The sequence below is a fragment of the Amphiura filiformis genome, chromosome 4, assembly GCF_039555335.1.
Source record: "Amphiura filiformis chromosome 4, Afil_fr2py, whole genome shotgun sequence".
Lineage (NCBI taxonomy): Eukaryota > Metazoa > Echinodermata > Ophiuroidea > Amphilepidida > Amphiuridae > Amphiura > Amphiura filiformis.
Genome location: NC_092631.1, coordinates 18,423,517 through 18,443,311, shown reverse-complemented (window position 1 = coordinate 18,443,311; position 19,795 = coordinate 18,423,517). Strand labels below are relative to the sequence as shown.

Below are 19,795 nucleotides of genomic sequence, written 5' to 3'. Positions count from 1 at the left end.
ATCTGCCGCTGCAAAATCCAACATTTCATTATGTTACTAAGTTTATCTGCGAGTATAATTCCATGGTATGCATAAACCAGCACAAATGTACACATATCTGAAGGGATATTGCCATTTTAAAACACTTTTTGTGCACTCCATTAAATTTAAATTAAAAGAGTGGTAGGCCTACATGCTATTAAATTTCATTGTTATTCATTTACCTCCTCTAGGTCATCTAGTACAAACAACAATGCACTCGTCCCAAGAAGTTGATTGCATCCTAATTCATAGTCCCTCACATGACCTTTGGTGACCTTAGTGCAAATGCTCATTGGATGACTCTGATGCCCCGGCTGGGTCTCCACCTCTGCTGTATACAGACTGAGGGTCTGAACCTGAAAAACAGAAATTAAAACATATTAAATAAGAAATTTTCAATACATTCTGTCATTGGCATCCAGGGATAGAAAGAAACTTTTTATAAAATTTATTAAGTTATATAAAATTTATCTACCCAAAGAAAATTGTACCCTACTGAATCTTGGGGCAACGCTTCCACATCACAGATCTCGGCCCAGGATTAAAGCCTAATCTGGATATTGTACCCCTCCGTTACTACAGTGGTCTTCTCACTCGCTTCTCACCACTGTGGCCCGGGTTCATTTCCCCGCGGTGCCACATGTGAGTTTGGTTGCCGATCCATGCTCGTCCTCGCAGGTTTTTCTCCGGGTGCTCCGGTTTTCCTACTGCTTCTAAAATCGGACCTCTTCCCATATCCCTGTCCCGTCATATCTGGAGGCATCCCTTGAATTTAGTAGCCTCTGAGCACTATTTATTGGGTTTTGCCTGGCTTTGGCCGAATGTTATAAATAAATAAATAAAATAAATAAAACTACAAAATCATGGCACAATTTACAGCATGTCCCCATTTGTCCATCAGATTGGCTGCTAATACCGTAACCACTCGGGTATAAGCCCACCCCCTAGATGGCAGATTTCACTTCAAAAATGGGGTGGGCTTGTAACCGAGGAAGAACTAGTGCTGGAATTTTAAAATAAGAACAATTATCCCTCATCTGTATATGCCCAATGTACCAGTAATTTCTATCTTTTATGTCAATTTCTTAAAATTGTAAGTGTGGAATGTTAATTATCAACTGATATGTTTTGAATTTGTTCTTAAGGTTATTAATTATTTTAAACTGTTGTGATTGAGAAGAATTAAAATATCACAGATACACTTTTATAGGTGCTGCGGTTCTTGAGTTACGTTGTAAAGAGGGCTGAAACAACAACACTTTTGTAAAACGTACATAACTCATTAACAACAATAAATTAAGCAAGTTTGCAAATTAAATAATTTGTAGAATGAACTTTTGCAAAACATCAAGGCGTTAATTTTCAATAATATATTGATATAGATAATGAAAATCGATTTTTAGGTTGCCTCGACCAACAATACCTCGTCTACCCTTAAATATGAGAGCAAAGCATTGACTTGGCCAAAATTTAGTACTGGGCTTATACCTGAGTGCACCCTTGTTCCCAGAATGTTTTGAAAAATAAGGGGTGGGCTTATAGCCGAAGGTGGGCTTATACCCGGGTGGTTACGGTACTAGTAATTCATCAAACTTTTATCTTCTAAATTTTTTGGAAAAATTATAAAAATTAGTGCAACATATGTTACTGCAGAAAGATTCACCTTGATAGGTATCAACCATGTACAATTGCCTCCACAATGAAAAGACTAAGGTCAGTGCTTGTTCTTAACGATCAACAACAAACATTGGCCACCATTTACTTCAAGGGAGTCAAACATACATATTGGGTTAACCAAGACATTGTCATATTGGACAGAGAATCACAGCGGTTTGAAAGAGGTGTGAAAGAAGCTGTGTATGTCTCTAAACAGACGAGAAGGTCTGCGCCACAACCTGGCGGGGCCTACAGTTTTGCTATTAAGAAGATCCCTTGACAACTCAATTCCTTGACCCCGTCACAGATCAATAACCAATCACCGCCGAAAAATCAGACGGCTTGGGCTTGGTAAGGAAACATCTAGAATAAGATGTGAAACTGTCAGTTCAAAATAGTATGTCCAGTTGAATAGATCATAATTTTCAATTTGATATGTTAGGTTGACCAATATTACACAGCATGATCTCTGCAAAATTGCAACTTTTCAAAGTACACCAATTTTCAAAAACCTGGGGTAAGTTTTAAATCTCTCTATTAAACAAATTGAGGTATCAAATTCAAGCTAATAAAAGTCTTGGCATATTTACATCAATTTCAATGTTGTTAATCAATCAAGCTAAGAATTCTGACCACTCATACAAGTGTGGATTTTTGTGTGTGCGTGGTATTTATAAAATTAGCCATCACTATGTCAAGACTGTTCATATTAAAAAAATGTTATACCTTTTCAGAGTCATGCAAGGTCTCTTCACAAAATCTATCTTGCAGTTTTCCTCTCTTCAGCTTGGCTTGCAACCAATCAAAACTCTCGCTCCAGTCATGTGACATCTGAGGTCCCACTTCGGGAAGTGACATCACAAGTTTCCAGTACAAGTGGTTGATTTTGAGTTGTGATGCATGCTGGGATTGATGTAGGGTGTTGCGAAGCATTGTGGGTAGGTCAAATGAAGCCCACGCTTTCTGTTTTCTAAGGCACGTAAGGTAGTGACGGCGAAGGATGGTTTTTGCGACGGTTTCCTGACTAGATAACACACTGTAGCAAAAAAACCCAAAACAAGTGAAGTAAAAGGGATCAGCCTATTTGTCTTGGATACTAAATGGGGGCATGATTGAGGCACAGTGTCCTATACTAGTGTATAGGCTCTAACTCATAATTGGAGGGTTTCGGGTTTGAAGCGCAGTGGTGGTACTATTGTGTCATGCCCTTAGACATATCAACTGTCTCTCGTTGTGATGGAGGAGTCTTGGATAATAAATGGGGGCATGGTGAAGGCACAGTGCTATACTAGTGTATGGGCTCTAACACATAATCGGAGTGTTTCGGGTTCGTAACCCGGCGGTGGTGATATCATGTCATGCCCTCGTAGTGATGGAGGAGTAGCCGACCTCCCACAACAACATTATTCCTATAGGAGTCTGGGCCAAAGTCGCTTCGAAAGAGGAATGTGCATTCGGCCTGTAAAATATAGGCATGAACATTTACGGTACAATTACTTTACCTTACTAAATAACAAGTTACAGTGTCTCTTACTTCACCCCAACGTTTGGATCTTCCAGATATTCAACAAGAAATTCATTCCACAAAATGAAAAGATTAAACATGTGGTATTTAATGAATGGGCTGCAAATTCCAAGACATTTCAATGACCAAATCACAAAATGGGCTATTCAAGTTAAAATCCATACTACCCCTGTGGAAGATTTTGGAAATAGTCTTCCACAGCACAGAGGGGGTTAGTTTTTCAAATGTAGAGTCAATCATTTCAAAACCCATATTCTCCCTGTATTATGTCTTTACCTATATCTTCCACAAGTGGAGTGAGTACAATGTATTTTAAATGGAAGTTACCTAATTTGTCTTATTCTAATCAAAATTCATATTCCTTCTGCAGAAGACTTCAGCTAAATCTTCCACAGGGGTAGTGTGGATTTTAAATGTAACAGCCCAATACGATCGATATGACAACATATTTGAAATCAGTTTCTAACCTTGCCTTCCACTTCTTTTTTTTTACACTCATTTTTTTTCTTCATATTTTGCATTAAACTTTGAATAAAGTTTTTCCTGTGACTTTTAACCTCTCTCTGGAGTTTTCATGACCGATATCAACATACTTTTGCAATTTATCAAAATTCTAAGTCTGTGGGAAACTGGAACAAAAAATGTTTATATATACATAGCTTTAAATGCAGTTTGGTAAAAATCAAAATGGAGCATTAATCTCATGCCTGTTTTAGAAAACATAGTTATTCGGACAATTATGGAGCCATTTTTCAAAAACTAGACGGACCGCGGTTCTCGGATGTCGCGGTTTTCGATGCACAGCGTCGACCGTGATGCCTCCACTAAAGGGAGTGATGTGGAATTCACAAGTTGATACAAAGCTTCAAGCCTAAAAGAGGAGACTGAATTTGACCTTAGATGACACCTGGATGACCCCAAAACAACCTTTCAATGACTCCTGGGTGACCCCTGATGACCCCAAAATTTGGCTCTAAATGTTGACTGTACCCACCAAGTTTCATGCCCATATAGTAGTTTATACTAATTTGACCTCAGATGACCCCTGGTGAGCCCAAAATGACGTTCCAAAAATTTGGCTATAAATGTTAACTGTACCCACCAAGTTTCATGCCCATACGATAGTGTTTACTAATTTTACCTCAGATGACCCCTGGTGACCCTAAAATGACCTTCCAAAAAATTGGTTCTAAATGTTGACTGTACCCACCAAGTTTCATGCCCATACGACAGTTTTTACTAATTTGACCTCAGATGACCCCTGGATGACCTCAGATGACCCCGAAATGACCTTCCAAAAATTTGGCTCTGAATATTGACTGTACCCTCTAAGTTTCATGCCCATACGACAGTTTTTACTAATTTGACCTCAGATGACCCCTGGGTGACCCCAGATGACCCCAAAATGACCTTCCAAAAATTTGGCTCTACATCTTGACTGTACCTACCAAGTTTCATGGCCATATGACTATTTTTGCTAATTTGACCTCAGATGACCCCTGCATGACCTTGAACCTCACCCAAAAAAAAGTAGCCAGAGTTTTTGACCATGACCCACCTATCCTGAAAATCTGAAGTCAATCCGCCCATCCATGCCCGAGATATCGCATCCGGACGGAAGGACGGACATTGCAAAAACAGTATGCCTCGCGGTGGAGGCATAAGAGGCATAAAAATTGAACTCAGTAAAATTTTGAATCAAACAAATACCTAAATGGTGTATCCAAGGTAATGCCACTTATTGATTCCTGTCCCCTGCCTGGCTGCTGTCTGTCTCTAGAGGGCCACAGACCTTGTAACTGATCAAGTAGCGAATGGTTTGGTGGCGCTGCAGGGAAAGTCAGCTGCGACCTCTTTAGCCGCACACGTAATGTGTAAACACGCTGCCATCTGTTGGAACAGTACAAAATACTTGTATATGTGAGACAAATATCTATCAACTTTTGTAAAGAAATAAATAAAATAATTTTTGGATACAAAAGTTTTGATCTTGAACCTTTTATTAATTATAAAATTTTATTGGGGAAACCACAAATTTAAAGATTCAACATTCAGAGTAAGGTCTATATTAAGTGTGTACGGGTTTTTTCTTTGGGGTTTATCAAATGGATGTTCATCAACAAGGTAATTTTATGTAATATTTGATATTGATTTGTAAATGTGGCACAATCTGGTCCATGAGGCCAAAGGTGACAAATTTGAAATTGTGTACAGTAATAATTATAGTAACTCAATTCCCAAAAATGCCTCATTTGACCTCCATAGACCAGATCGTGTCACAAATTTATATGTTTGTTAATTCCCTGCATGACATAAAAAACAAAACTTAATGCTTTGACATCAGCAAAACCAGAACAGAACAAAATGCCCAGAACTGCCCAGCTTATCTTATCTTATTGCTACCCCAAGTTCAATCAATTAGGAATATCCATACTGCCCTCTATACATAAATTGTTCCCAATAATTATGTGAAAGATGTGAGGGCACTAATTATATTATTGTACTCAGACAATAGTACTATATATGTGACACGATCAAAGGAAATGAGTCGGATGTCGCTAATATTGATTTTGAGATATTGGCAAAGAAAGTGTTAAAATTCTTTTGTTTTATATTGTTTTTAGTGATTGATAAATTGACGTAACTTCACGAAGAAAAGTCGTATAAACATGGTGTTTTCAGTTTCTGAAAGCTCTAAATGTCCTCTTTAGAAATCTGTGTAAAACTCATTTTCGACCAGGGCGGACATGTGACTCATTCCCCTTGATCATGTCACATATGTTTACATATGCAGTATATCTATTATATATACACATCAGTGCAAATATTATGAAAGATAAGTATGATTGAATACTAAGTCCAAATATTATTGATACATAAACATTACTCAACTGAAGTAAATATAAGATAAGATGAAGGTGTTGAGGAAGATAAATGATTGAAAGTGAAACAGAGCCTTATTATTTACTTTTGTTTTAATGTAAAGATTCCAATGTATGATTCCATTATTGAGTCAGGTTCTAAAAATAGGCGATTTGTTCTAAATCATTCGCTAACATTGATAACATTTTCCTTTTAGAATACAAACATCAATCAATTTATCTGGTACCACGTCATTGCAGCCAGTGGTGTAGCATCATCAGGGCATCCTCCAAATTGATTTGAAAATTTAGAAAACCTTTAAGAAGATTGCCGCAAAATGACTTGTGCCCTCAATCAGGCCTGGTGCCCCCCTCATCATGGGTGTTCCCCCAGGACGACTCATGCTATACCACTGATTGCAGCAGCCCAGTAATTTTTTCCAGGGGGAAAGCATTGTTTAGAGGGTACAAAAATCTCAAAATTTGCCTACCATAATTATTGGCCTAAAAGGTGAAGGTTTCACATTTCTAAATTTGACATGAAGATTCAATTGAGGAATTAAGCAGCTTATGGTATAAAGTTGTATAATTCTTCAATAGAAGATTTCTGTACTAGGCTGTTTCTGAGCTCTTTTATACAAAGGGCAATCCAACATTGGACATCTGATTTATACAATGGGGGACTGCATCGCCTTTCATTTCTGAGCCCAATGAATACTGCCTGCTGATTGGCTACAAGAAGTCTATAATTTAATGAGCCAATTTGGCAACATGGTAAGAATTATTGAACAGCTGAAGAGGATTGAGCTGAAATATTTAAAAGCTGTATTTTAATTGGTCATTCAGATTACCATATCCTGAATTAACCAATCAGATACGGTGTAAGAAGGGGAGTAGTTCTTGGTGGGTTAAATAACACTCACTTTTGTAAGTATCTTGCAGTGCGACTCATCAGTATACATTTCTCAAGTTCCGCTAGTTTCTCATCCCTCTGTTGTATAGCCATCTGGATGACATCGTCTGCAAGGTGATGACACTGTTCCAGTAAGGTCTCCTCAAGGATCTCAGAATTGATGACTTCTGAACTCCTTGCGACTGATTCTTGTGTCAGTTGAGCTTGGACTTCCCTGAAATCATTAAATATCGAAACATTATTTGCACAGTTTACACATGGAATAAACCAATAAGGGAAGGCTTCAAAACCCAACCGCTGATTGACCACTGACGTTCAGCCAGAACTGGTGGTTTAATCGTATTCTATTCGGTTATTCCAGTTGAAATGCATACACACCTATTTGAAGACATGACCTTAATCTTACACACAGGGAGTATAGATTTTAGATGGAGTCACTCATTCAGGTAAATCCATTTGAAATTCACACTCCTTCTATGGAAGATTAAGGGCATGTCTTCCATAGGGAGTGTATGGATTTCAAATGGAATAGTCCATTGTTCTGAACAATAGAAATCAATGAGGGCCAACCGTTCCATTAAGTGCAACACACGGCTAAGCCCATACCACATAATATTTGCGTCTTTTGCATAACTTGTTAGACATGGACGATCGAATGATCGACCCTCATGAATATGCGAGAATTCTATGTGCATACAAAGCACAGCTGGGACTTCGCATGTTGGTGAATAATCTGTAGCTCTTCAATCTATGGGTTCTACATACACTGACTCTCTGTATAGACTCCTGGTGCAGTCTTTCTGACATATACCTAAAAAAAAAAACTGATGATGACTATGTTCTGTGACTCCTTCCTCACAAATTCAACAATCTCTACACTGACTCTACATGTAGACTCCTGACACAGTCTTCCTTACCTATAATTGATGATGGCTAAGTTATGTGACTCTTGTGCAACAACTTCATCTATGATGTTCTCAATAGTCTCTGCACTGACTCTATCTATAGACTCCTGGCGCAGTCTTTCTCTTTCTTGCATTTGTCTTTCCCTCTCTTGCATCTGTCTTTCCCTAGCTGCAGCCTGCTCTTTCTGTTGCCTGTGTTACAAATAATAAAAAAAAGTCATCAGCATACTTTGGTTACAGCAGAGGCTTACTTAATTGTAACACAGTCCATATACTGATTATATAGAATCCTTGCGCAGTATTTCTCTCTCTTGCATCTGTCTTTCCCTTGCAGCGACCTGATATATCTATAGACTCTTATTAATATAGACTCCTGGTTGTGGCCTGATCTTTCATTCCACAAATAAGGCAAATACGAAAATATAACTGAGTTTTTAAGGTAAAAAGCTCATTTTCAAGGGAAGCCAGCTGCAGGCAATTTGATTAAAATCTGCTGATAGGGCACCAAGGCAATCATGTGCTAAATAATGTGTCCAAAGTTACACATTTTTGGGGGATCGGTGTAAGAACACCAAGACAAAGACATGGGACACCCAATACAAATGCCTTTGCTGTCTCTGGTAATTTTGTTTCCCCAAGTTATCATTAATACATCATTGCATCAGAGATGCCAATAGGTTATGAAAAAAAAATCTGAAATTTGCGAACGTAGGGAGTGAAGCGACCGAAGTCTCGCCCCCACGGCCGGGGGTCCAGGGGCCCGCTTAAGGGCCCCTGGTGGGGTCCAGGGGCAAAGCCCCGGTGGGGTTGAGGGGGCGAAGCCCCCCAAAGCCAGAGGGTTTCTACACATTTTACACTGCAGGAGACACCATTTCTGAGGGTAAAATTACATTCAAATGGATTAAAAAATAAGGTTATTTTGAGAAAACAAGCCTAGATAGCAGTATTGAAGACTATCTATTATACATGTAATATTCTTCAAGGCTTGTTTTCTCAAAATTATACCATAAAATATGCCAATTAGGTACCTAAGCCCAGGCAATTTTAGCAGAACTAGCACCCCAAAAGGCAATTTTTAACGTAAAAACCAGTTTTGGACTTTTTTGAAAAAATGCTTCCTTCATCCCAAAAAAGTGGTTTTAAATGTTCAGTTTCCTATACTTTTGTACATGAGCGACATTTTCCAAAGTATTTTTTTGGCCTAATAACATGGCCTACATGGCTGAAATGGATATATATAATGCGTAATATAAAAACGATGATTCATCAAATTTTTGACCCCCCCCCCTATTTTTTTGTTAAATTTTCAAAAAAATATTTTTGGCCAAAAAAGCAAGTTATATGCCCTAAATTACTTGTTATTTAATGTTGGAAACCATAGAAATACCGCTACTTCAAAAAAAAAAATTGCCAATTTTATTTTACAAAGTTGGATAAAGTTGTACATTTTAATTACTTTTACTTCTACTGAACAGCTAGCAATGTATATTAATTCAATGTGTTCCTGACTGTTCAATAGAAGCAAAAGTAATCAAAATGTACAACTTTATCCAACTTTGTAAAATAAAATCGGCAATTTTTTTTTTTGAAGTAGCAGTATTTCTATGGTTTCCAACCTTGAATAACAAGTAATTTAGGGCCTATAACTTGCATTTTTGGCCAAAAATATTGTTTGAAAATTATTAAAAAAAAAAAAAAAAAAATTTTTTTTTTTTTTTTTTAGAAAATCTGATTTTTTTTGGAAAAATACAAAAAAAATCGGAATTCCGATTTAAATCGGAAGATTGGCATCTCTGTTGCATGGCTCAAAGATAAATGTTCATAGATCGTTTTCATTTTACAGGGGCTATTTTAGACAATACAGGGACAAATAATACCATATTCTTTGAGCTGTGTATCAATGTTTAGTTACAATATTCACAACGTCCCTTATCTTTACACCTGATCTTTTTGCCTCAATTTGGACTTCCAAATGTCTGGCTTTGTCCTGATGAGTGGAAGTGATCACATCAAATCTTTGTTTCCTCTATACCTGTGATCATTTTGTTTAATCCTAACACCACAAAATACTACAAGGATAACCACTGCGCATGTATACATCCCATATGATGACATATATATGCACATAATTGATACCTCTGTGGCTACAGGTCGGTGATCGTGAGCTTGGCACGCAAGGAGTCCAAGTTTTGAATCCAGTGACTTCTTTGTTCATCTTCTCTCCTTGTTTATTTCTTAACTTCCGATAGCAAAAAACCATTGGGAAGTGTTAGGGTTAAGTGTATGAAACCAAGCTCTGTCATTTTCACACTTTCAATACTCCCCAAACCAAAATGTCCATACATACCTCTCTTGTTCCAACCGTCTCTGTTCAGCCAGTCTCTTCTCTTCCACTCTTCTGTACTCCTCCCTGTATGTTTCCATGGCAACCTCTCTGCTAAGGTCTGACAGACTCTCTCCCAGGACCTTGTTGACCAACTCAAATGAACCGGTCTGGACAAAGTGGACCCACTGCAGGAAATTCTGGCTGAGTTCTTTGGCCATGTCGTTGATAACTTCGATGAACATCTCTTTAGCCACATCTTTTACAGCCTAAGATATAATATTCATTATTATAATCTTTATACAAACATTTCTTTACTTCTCTCAGCATTTGTGCATTCTTCAATAAGATTATGTAATACCACAAAAGAGCAAACTTCAGAGAGGAAAAATATTGTTGATTTTCAAATCATGCACTATGCTCTCTTGATCAATTTGAATATTATAAATTTGAACACTATAAATTATAAAGCAGTTACGATTAAGAAACTGAGATTATCACATAAAATATACAATGGCTTAAATATGAATGTGATTTGTATATTTCCTTTTTGAAACTATTATCCAAGAGGTTTGTTTTTATTTTCACATAAAACTCTCCTCATTGCACATGCCAAATATGTACACTTTCTTTAACAGATGAAGCTCAATAAAAAATACATAATATAAACACATTACAATTGTACAAACCAGAATGAATGATTGCTATTGTTTGTAAATATAAATAAAACATTTCAAGCATTCCATTTTTAATGAAACATCAAATATTTCACAGAGTAAAGAATTGGGGAGTGCTTTCCCAAGGATGTCTTTGCAGAGGACAGTCTAGCACAATGCATATCCCTATGAGAAAACCCCAAATTTCTATAAATATTTCATGTGCAGCCATTATCTGTTTTCTTTACTTAATTATCTCTTTTATTGCAAAAAGTACAGATATTAATCCTTACAGGAATTGACAAAACAAACCCAACAGACACGTGCCAGTCATCAGAATACCGAATCAGAAGTGGTCACCTAATGAAACAAAACCAGTAGGTGAGCGTTGATACAAGCTGCTACTTCTTCATCAGCCAATGAGTTGTAACATAATGGAAAAGCCTATCAGCTAATTCACTGTTAGCTCTATTAAGCTTCAATAACTTTAATTCCAAACCTTTCTATGTTACAAAAGCCACACTAAGACTCTGCTCTACCCCTAAAGGACCTAACAATTTTAAAAGTATGAAGAAGGAGGAACAATGTAGTACTTTATGCCAAATTTGGGATTTACTGTATGCAAAATCCACAAAAAGTGATGGTGGTGTAGGAACTTGATATCAGAATCAGCTCACGTTCTCTCTGGCTGTTGACTTCAAGGGTGAAAATAAGGATGTCTCAGCCAGGAGCCACTTTTCACCCAAAGTGGCTCCTGGTTCACAGGGATTTCATGCAAACCAGGAGCCACTTCAAGTCCACAAGGAGTAAGTCCAATTCAAACTTCTATTATTTGTTACCAAAAGTGGCACACACCATATAGTCTTAGAATCAAAATTAATCCAATCAAGCTTACTTGATTCATCAAAGGGGAAGTTTAGTTCCACATGGGCACTGTTTAATTGAGTTAGCTTGAATTCCCCCGGACAAGGAACTTACTGCTAATTGTCTCGTTGTAACCCGTACTAAACTCGGGGAGCTGATCTTGGTTGCGAAGGTTATTTATGGAAAGTCTAGCGTGTGTGCTCTTGAAGCAGCAAAGTCCCTGATTTGTTGTTAAATGGTTTATGGAATGATGTGGGCCCGTAGTGGTCAGCGACAACCTGTAAAGTGTCCTGAGGCTTGTGGATCAACGTCCAGGCGTTGTGCCTGTGCGTAGCGCACTATAAATCATTGCGCTTTTTTTTTTGTTTAATAATTTCAAGGTGAGCATGGGTGCAAGTTATGAAGGTCAACAGCCAGGAGCCACTTTTCTGCCAAAAGTTGTCTCTTGGTTCAGGCTTGTTTGACAGGAACCATCTTAGGTTTCATGGGAGCCAAATGGCTCCCGTCTCCCAGCTTAATTCAGCCCTTGGTTGCCTTATACACAGATCATGTACTTAAATTGATCCAAGCAGCAACATGACCAGTTGAGTGTTGTTAACACTCTACTCTTTTCAAACCTGACTATAAGAGAAATGCAAAGTTGTAGCTCTCTGTAAACAAACCTCACAAATTAAGCTTTTTTACATCTCCACTGATGGACGGGGAACTCTCATGGTTCAATAACCTGATTCTAAATGTACCACAGGGGAGAGTGGACATCTGAGTGAATGTTACTATAAATTTAATATTTAATAATCCCGCTTATGCCCCACAGGGCATAAACACAGCCATCATGCACCAGTGACATGTTCTCAATAACTACTGCGCCATACCTCCAGAAGTTTGTTTAATTTCCAATCTTGTTGTCAAAAATTGATCATCGAGTTCAACAGCCTAAACACAATGCTATTGTTGCGTTTGTTTATGCATTGAAATATCATTCTACGACACAATATCAGTTAAGATGTACTTTAGACTTGTCACTAAACAAACATTTCATGTTAAAAAGATTTCCATTTGTTTAAAGAAAACTAAAAGAAATATTGTAGCGCAAAGAGCAGTTCTACCGAGTAGAACACACTCTTCTATGCTTTTATGAACAAAGTAATATTTTGTTCCAGTTGGCCCTCCTTCTGAATTGACTCAGTACAGCATCCTCTGGGCAATGAGTGATATCACTTGTAGCCAATTGTATTTAGAGTAGCTACAATTTGCCCTAGAACAGAAGTAACAATATAGGGCTTTTCTTCTGAGCACCCCTATCCTGGAACTCCTTAGGATTTGGACCCACCAGCATAAGAGGCTATTGAGAACTACCCTGGGTAATTTATGAGTGGCTCCTCTAAAGTTGCTATCATTTTTATCACAAACGGCTTGGAACAAAGGGTACTTGGCAGGTAAAGCGTAGATCAGTTGATATCAGTAAACAAAATGAAATAGGTATAGGTTTTATTTTCCATTTCATCACCTGTGTAATGTCTACTACGTGTATGAGATTTCAATGATGATTTGCATAACAATTTAGTCACCATCAATGTCTACAAAGTTCTTGTATAAATACTAATATACAATGACATTTATCAGGCACAGCTGTGGGTGAGTGAGACCCTGCGCTTGCAAATAAACAAGTACAACATCCAATTTGATAATGAGGCATCATATGATCTTTTTGTAATGTTTGTTTACATTGAAACTGTTAAAAAAAGTTGGTACAAGTAACCCCTAAGTTGGCAACAAACAGTTAGTAGTGTCCTATTTTGTATCACATGGTTATTGATTCTCATTCCTGCTACATTTGTAAATGGAACTTTGTGGTCTGAACTCTGAAGATGTTAAAAAGAGGTAGAAAGGACACAGGAGTTTAAAATTTGTGGGCTTGAGTAGCTTTTTATTGTATTGTCTGCTCACATGTTATAGAATACTGTATCAAAATTGCCACCCAACCTTGGGTTTTATAAATGTATTGCTCTTTTGATGTTCGTTGATTCAGCACCTAGGGGATTCAGAATTTTGACAAATTAATAAATTATAATTGATATAAAGAAAAATGAAGTAAACAAATCATTGTTTCTTTCTGCACAAAATCATGTGAGTTTGTGCAGGCAAGCATGCACATGGAAGGTGTGCTTTCCATTAGGGTTGAGCGATGAAGCCAAAGTTAGTCGTAAGCATCAGAGGCTTCGGAAGATTTTGAACATGGGGGGAGGGGGCCAAAACTTTTGGCTTACTCTGAGGTGCTTTGCGAGGAAGCTTTTGAAATGCATACATTTTTACATGAATTGTACCCTACATTTTGAATTATACCCTAAAATTATGAATTTTACCTTAAAATTATGAATCTAATCCTAAAATTGTGAATTTTACCTCAGATTATGGGGGGGAGGGCTCTAGGGCAAAATTATTGAAGGGGCCACCCCCCCGGTTCCAGAGCCACTGAGCATGTGTAAAGTTCTGTCACACTTCTTTACATCCCTAGTATGTCAGAAAGACTGTCGGATTTTGGTCAAATGCGGGCTCTATAGTTTGATCCGCTCATTATCGGCAGGAATTGTTAGGCTTTTACCACAACGCCGAAAAGTAGACCCACATTAAGAGTGATATAGTTGACATGCAGGGATGTAAGTAACCCTGAAGAAAAAATACGGAAAAAAGCGCGTAAATTCGGGCTAAAAAGCCCAAAATGGGCTGAAAATAAAAGAAATTGCGTAAATCTGGACTACAAATATTACAGAATTCTGTAAAAATACAGAAAACTTACATCCCTGGACATGTCTGATCTATTTTGTGCGTGTTAAATAAAGCAGATAGAGTATAGGATTTGAATTAATAATTTGTGATACATCTGGCGAGATGTCACAAGACAACTCTCGAAATCAAATATATCGATATTACTCCATGATGACAATCAAGCTGATGTGGTATATGATATTTCATGCCAAGAATACAATGCCTCATATATCGATGAGACCAAACAAACTTCAAGGGCTTAAGACCTTGGAACCATCGTGAGGGTTCCCCAGTTGTTGAACACTTAAAGACAACTAGACATCATCAGCATCACAGAGGCCAAATTCATTGACCAAGAAACATTCTGGCTTAGTAGAGGGGCATGTGATGTGGCACACATCAAAATAAGCAGCCGCCTCAATAGCGATGGAACCATCTACAACTCTCTTGAGTTGTGTGGAACCTTTGGGTGAAATTGGCTTAAAAGAGACAGCTCAGTGGCACCCCTCATGATGAGTCAGGTTGATGAAGACTTGGCGGATGCGAGTTGAAAGGTACTCATCAGGTAAGTTATTTTTAAGCTCTGTGAATCATAGAATTCTCTAATCACAAGCACATTATTAGATTTTGATCCATTATGTTCTAAAACAATGCTGAAATTTTAATCTACAGATACATCGTTATTGGAAAAAAAACCAGCATTTTTGATTTAATCTCAATGTAAATGTTTACTACAAAAAAGTACTACTGTCTTGGACTGAGGCTCAGTTTATATGTACATACTGCATTGGAATATTGATGAGTTCTTCTAACTGGCTCTGTCTTCTCTACCATTGATGTGGTTTCTTCTCCTACTGAAGACTGAATTTCTCCTGTTTCTTCTTCCTCCTCTGAAAAACAAATTGAATAATGTGGAATCAACCATTCATATAATGCATGAATTCAAAATTTCATAAAGACTCAGATCCAATTGATCAATCAATTTAAAATCAATCATTCAATTGGCAGACCGCATACCAAAGATTGATCCAATCAATCAATCATCTATCAATCCAATCAATCAACCAACTATCCAATTGATCAATTCAAGGCCCATTCAGTGATTTGCTGTTTCGGACGATCACAAAATTCAGATTTTGGTACCTTTGTCATTGTCTTAGATATGCTAACATTGCCTGTTAGTGGGACAGATGAAAGCTGTGTATAAGACAAAATAAGGCAATTAAATGAGTCTGTAATTTATATACTGACATTAATTAGCTACATGTATTTAAATGGGCTTCAACTTTGTCAATACTGCTGTTTTCTTTGTTTTTTGCCAAGTTTTTCATTTCAAAAATACAAAATGACAATTTCAAAAATACAAAATGACAATTACAATGACATTTAAGCATTTTTTAACACTTGCACTGGAATCACTGAATGGGCCTTTAATGAAGATTGATGCATATATTCATCCATTTTTGATCTAGATATTAATCAAGAAATTTATTACATATGTGTACTTCTGATTTTGTTTTAATATAATTAGAAATGACTGCCTTTCAGATTTCCCATCAATACATAATCAGCACTTATACAATGTCCTTTACAATTTTGTCCTTTCAGCAACAATGTTATTGTGTGTTTTCTAACTTTTCTCATTTCAATACTTCCAAGTCAAATACATCACAATTACTCACTCTGTGAGATCTCTTCATGCTGTAATGTAGTAGTTGATGATGTGATATCACCCTTGTATTGTCCCATCTCGTTAAAACTTGACATCGGCTCATGGATGTAGTTAGGGGGTAACAGACCTCCATTCACAATCTGTTAAAGTAATTAATTTATAGAAACAATGTGACTTTTGTAACAAATCTCTCAATTCTGAAAAACAAGCAAACAACAAATAAATAAAAAACAAAACAAGAACAAAGAATGTTCCTCTTTCCTCTCACAGTTCCTGGACTGTGGAACAAGAAGTTATCAGCATCATCATCATCCTTCTGCTGGGGAGCAGGCAACCACAAGATTTCTCCATGCACAGTGATCTTTAGCAAGTGTGGCTATCTGTTCTGTTTGACTCATGCCTTCATCATACCCAAGCATACACTGGATGTAAAGACCTTAAAAAGTAACTCAGTTGTTAAAAATACGCATAAAGCTGAAGAAAATTAATTATTATATTGGTAAGGAAATTGGCTTATGTACATACATTTTGATACCCCATTTGCAAATATTGTTCAATATTAACAATACAGCATGTACTATTTTTAAAGAAAAACCCAGAATTAAACCGTTATTGATTTGAATTCAGCAAGATGGCAGATTTTACATGAATGCCTCAATGCTTGCATTTAATAACCATCGATCACTGTAAACTTTAAAATTCAGGGTTATTCTTTAAAAATCTTGTGTTGTTAACCCTATTCTATTACCCCCATCAATTTTGTGCCATATCCATGCACGAAATGGCTTAATATGCATGAAAAAAATATTTACACAATTAAGGTCTTATCCTTTAAACAGTTTGATAATTTACCACTCTTTTTTCAACAAAAGAGGTTTTTTTCTAATATAATTACCGTCTACACATCATAAAATGGTTTAAAATGTTGGAAACTTGCATATTTTAACCATTTTTAGGCCAAATTTTACCCTAAAAATAGCCCCAAAATGTCCATAAACTTTTAAATATGTATAGTCCCAAGTGACAGATTTCTTTTTATTATATGTAGAAACACAACAGTTTATTTAAAACTGCATGAAAATGCCACATGATGTACACATTGATTGATACAGTTCAAAAATGTAAATCAAAATATTTTTTTCATCATATTTGGCTATGAGCTCATTAATTATTCATGAGCTAATTTGCATAAAATTTACATAATTAATTATTAAACTTGTTTTTCTAAAAGCTTAAAGTCCAAGCTTGCCAATGGTATGCCACTTATTGGTATTTACCCAACCGATAACACTGCAACGCAGTAGATAATAATTATGATACCTCCACACCACTCAAATATACCACTTTTGTGGGGGTAATGGAATAGGGTTAATATTGAACGGAATTAGGTAAACTGGGTGTTCAAATACTCGTACATAAACCATCTTTCTTTATATGTTCCAATACGGTAAATTGTGTGTCTTAATAATAGAAGGCGTATGGCATCCAGGTCTAATTTTTATAAAATCATCTCACAATCAGAAAATACACCTTTAACTTTATTTCTGGGTCACAAACAGTCTGCCTTTATGTGCCAATCCAGACGGTTGAACCCAATAATTTTGTTTAGCTTGCACGACTCTGACATTAATCAAATACTGAACATGGATGGTATTTATTATACACTTGACAGTGACATAGTTACTGGCAAACAACTTCAAATAGCTGATTGCTTTTCATACTTCTAACATTCACATCAGTTTTCAATCAAAATAACTTCTATAAGTTACATATATATGTTACTTTTCACATACATGGGAGTTCATTTCAATGCATGACTGCAGGAACATTGCAATTTAAATATAATAGCTGCTCCATGCAAAATACTAACCTCAATCAAACCAAAATAAGGTACAGTGGGACTGGGAAGTACACCTTAACGTCATAGATGCAAATGGCAGCTTTTGCATGTCTGTGAAAAGCCAGTCATGCAATGATTCCTTTAACCCCACATAACTAAAGCCACAAGTTCAAGAATATTCCTATTGTCAAAATGGTTCACTTCTAGGTGACACTTCAAAACAACTAGTATTTACATATAAATCATGTTTTTTATGTGAGTTTCATCATAATGGGAAATTCAAGACTTGCTGCAATACTTTCACAGCAGCGCACATAAAAACAGACTAAAGATGTTCTACTTTACTGTGACATGTCAAAACAACTACAATGTTAATAAATCATGATTTGTATGCGAGTTTAATCACAAATTGGGAGAATGAAGGCTTGCTTAAATACATTTTAAAGCAGATAAATCATGGAAAACAGACAATCTACCACATAAATTGGAAAAAAAGGAAAACAAGAATAGTAATGATCCACATAGAATATATGTGACATGATCAAGGGGAATGAGTCACATGTCGACCCTGGTCAAAAATAAGTTTTACACATGTTTCTGAAAAGGACATTTAGAGCTTTCAGAAACTGAAAACCACATGTTGATACATTAAAACCTAACTCTCCTATATTCAGGCCTTTTTCAGAGGGTGGCAAAGTGGAAGGAGGCAAGACAACTTTCAAGGGGGGGAGAATTTGACCAAAATGGTCAAAAATTGGCTAAAAAGTAAAGAAGAGGATTCCAAATCTTAAATATCAGGGCAGCCAGCATCCCACAGGGGTGGGGGCTTGGGAGGGGAAAGACTCACAGGGACAGCTGCTCCCCTCTTTTGCTACGGCCACTGACCCTTGTGCGCTTACCTACAACTCATTACCTGTACCCCAAAAATAACTATGACCTTCACTTAAGGGATGGGGTATGAACGTTTGGACAGTATTTATTGTGGGACATTAGAGCACATCAGACATATCGAATTGCATTCTGAATACTGAAGAATGTCCTTCTGATATCAAATAATTTTGATTTTTTGAAATTTGCAATGTAATACACATTTTATGTCAAATAATTAAAAATTGATATTTTTGATATTTAACAGTACTCGAAGTAAACTTTATAAATCTGATGATCTAAATGACTCATTTGGGGAACCCAACAATAATGTAACTCAATATCATGTAAGTTTCAGTTTACCCCATATGTGACCCCTCGGCACAACTGAGCCCGGAAGTCGCCAATCATCATTTTTGAGATATTCAACCAAAATATTCTGCTTGAAATTAAATGATGTATATCATGTCTATAGTGCTTGACATTTAAGTAGTGAAAAATCAATAAAACAGTCAATAAATCCTTTGTTTCCTATTGTTTATTGTTAAGTTCAATGGAGCATATCTCAATAGTGGCACTGGCGACATGCGGGCTCAGTTGTGCTGAGGGGTCACATATTACCACGATAACAGATATAACCATGATAACACCCACATACTACACCCTTGATAATTGGATGGAATAATTACACACCCTAATAATTATGTGAGTCATTCTGTACAAATTCATTGTTTTTACATGTAGAGTATATCAAAATGAAAACAGGCCAAAATAAGTAGATTTCTTTATAATGTTCTGTCCCATACCATGAATCAAAAATTTGTAACTGCAGAATTTATAGGCTGTTGTTGCTAAAAAAAATTTTTTTTTTTAAATTAAAAAATAATAACTTTTACATACATATTCTGGCAAGAGTAGCATAAAAA

General features: G+C 36.6%; 1 protein-coding gene across 1 annotated transcript in view; it reads right to left on the bottom strand.

The window, feature by feature from the left end:
• The window catches only part of LOC140150021 (germinal-center associated nuclear protein-like), a 177,576-nt gene that overhangs the window by 39,674 nt on the left and 118,107 nt on the right, over positions 1–19,795 (bottom strand). The window contains exons 17-24 of the mRNA XM_072172025.1: positions 16,173–16,302; positions 15,274–15,380; positions 10,229–10,473; positions 7,894–8,073; positions 6,987–7,190; positions 4,913–5,092; positions 2,404–2,713; positions 204–377 (exon numbers count right to left, since the gene is read on the bottom strand). Coding sequence (XP_072028126.1) covers positions 204–377; positions 2,404–2,713; positions 4,913–5,092; positions 6,987–7,190; positions 7,894–8,073; positions 10,229–10,473; positions 15,274–15,380; positions 16,173–16,302 — 1,530 coding nt within the window. The remainder of the gene's footprint in view (positions 1–203; positions 378–2,403; positions 2,714–4,912; positions 5,093–6,986; positions 7,191–7,893; positions 8,074–10,228; positions 10,474–15,273; positions 15,381–16,172; positions 16,303–19,795) is intronic.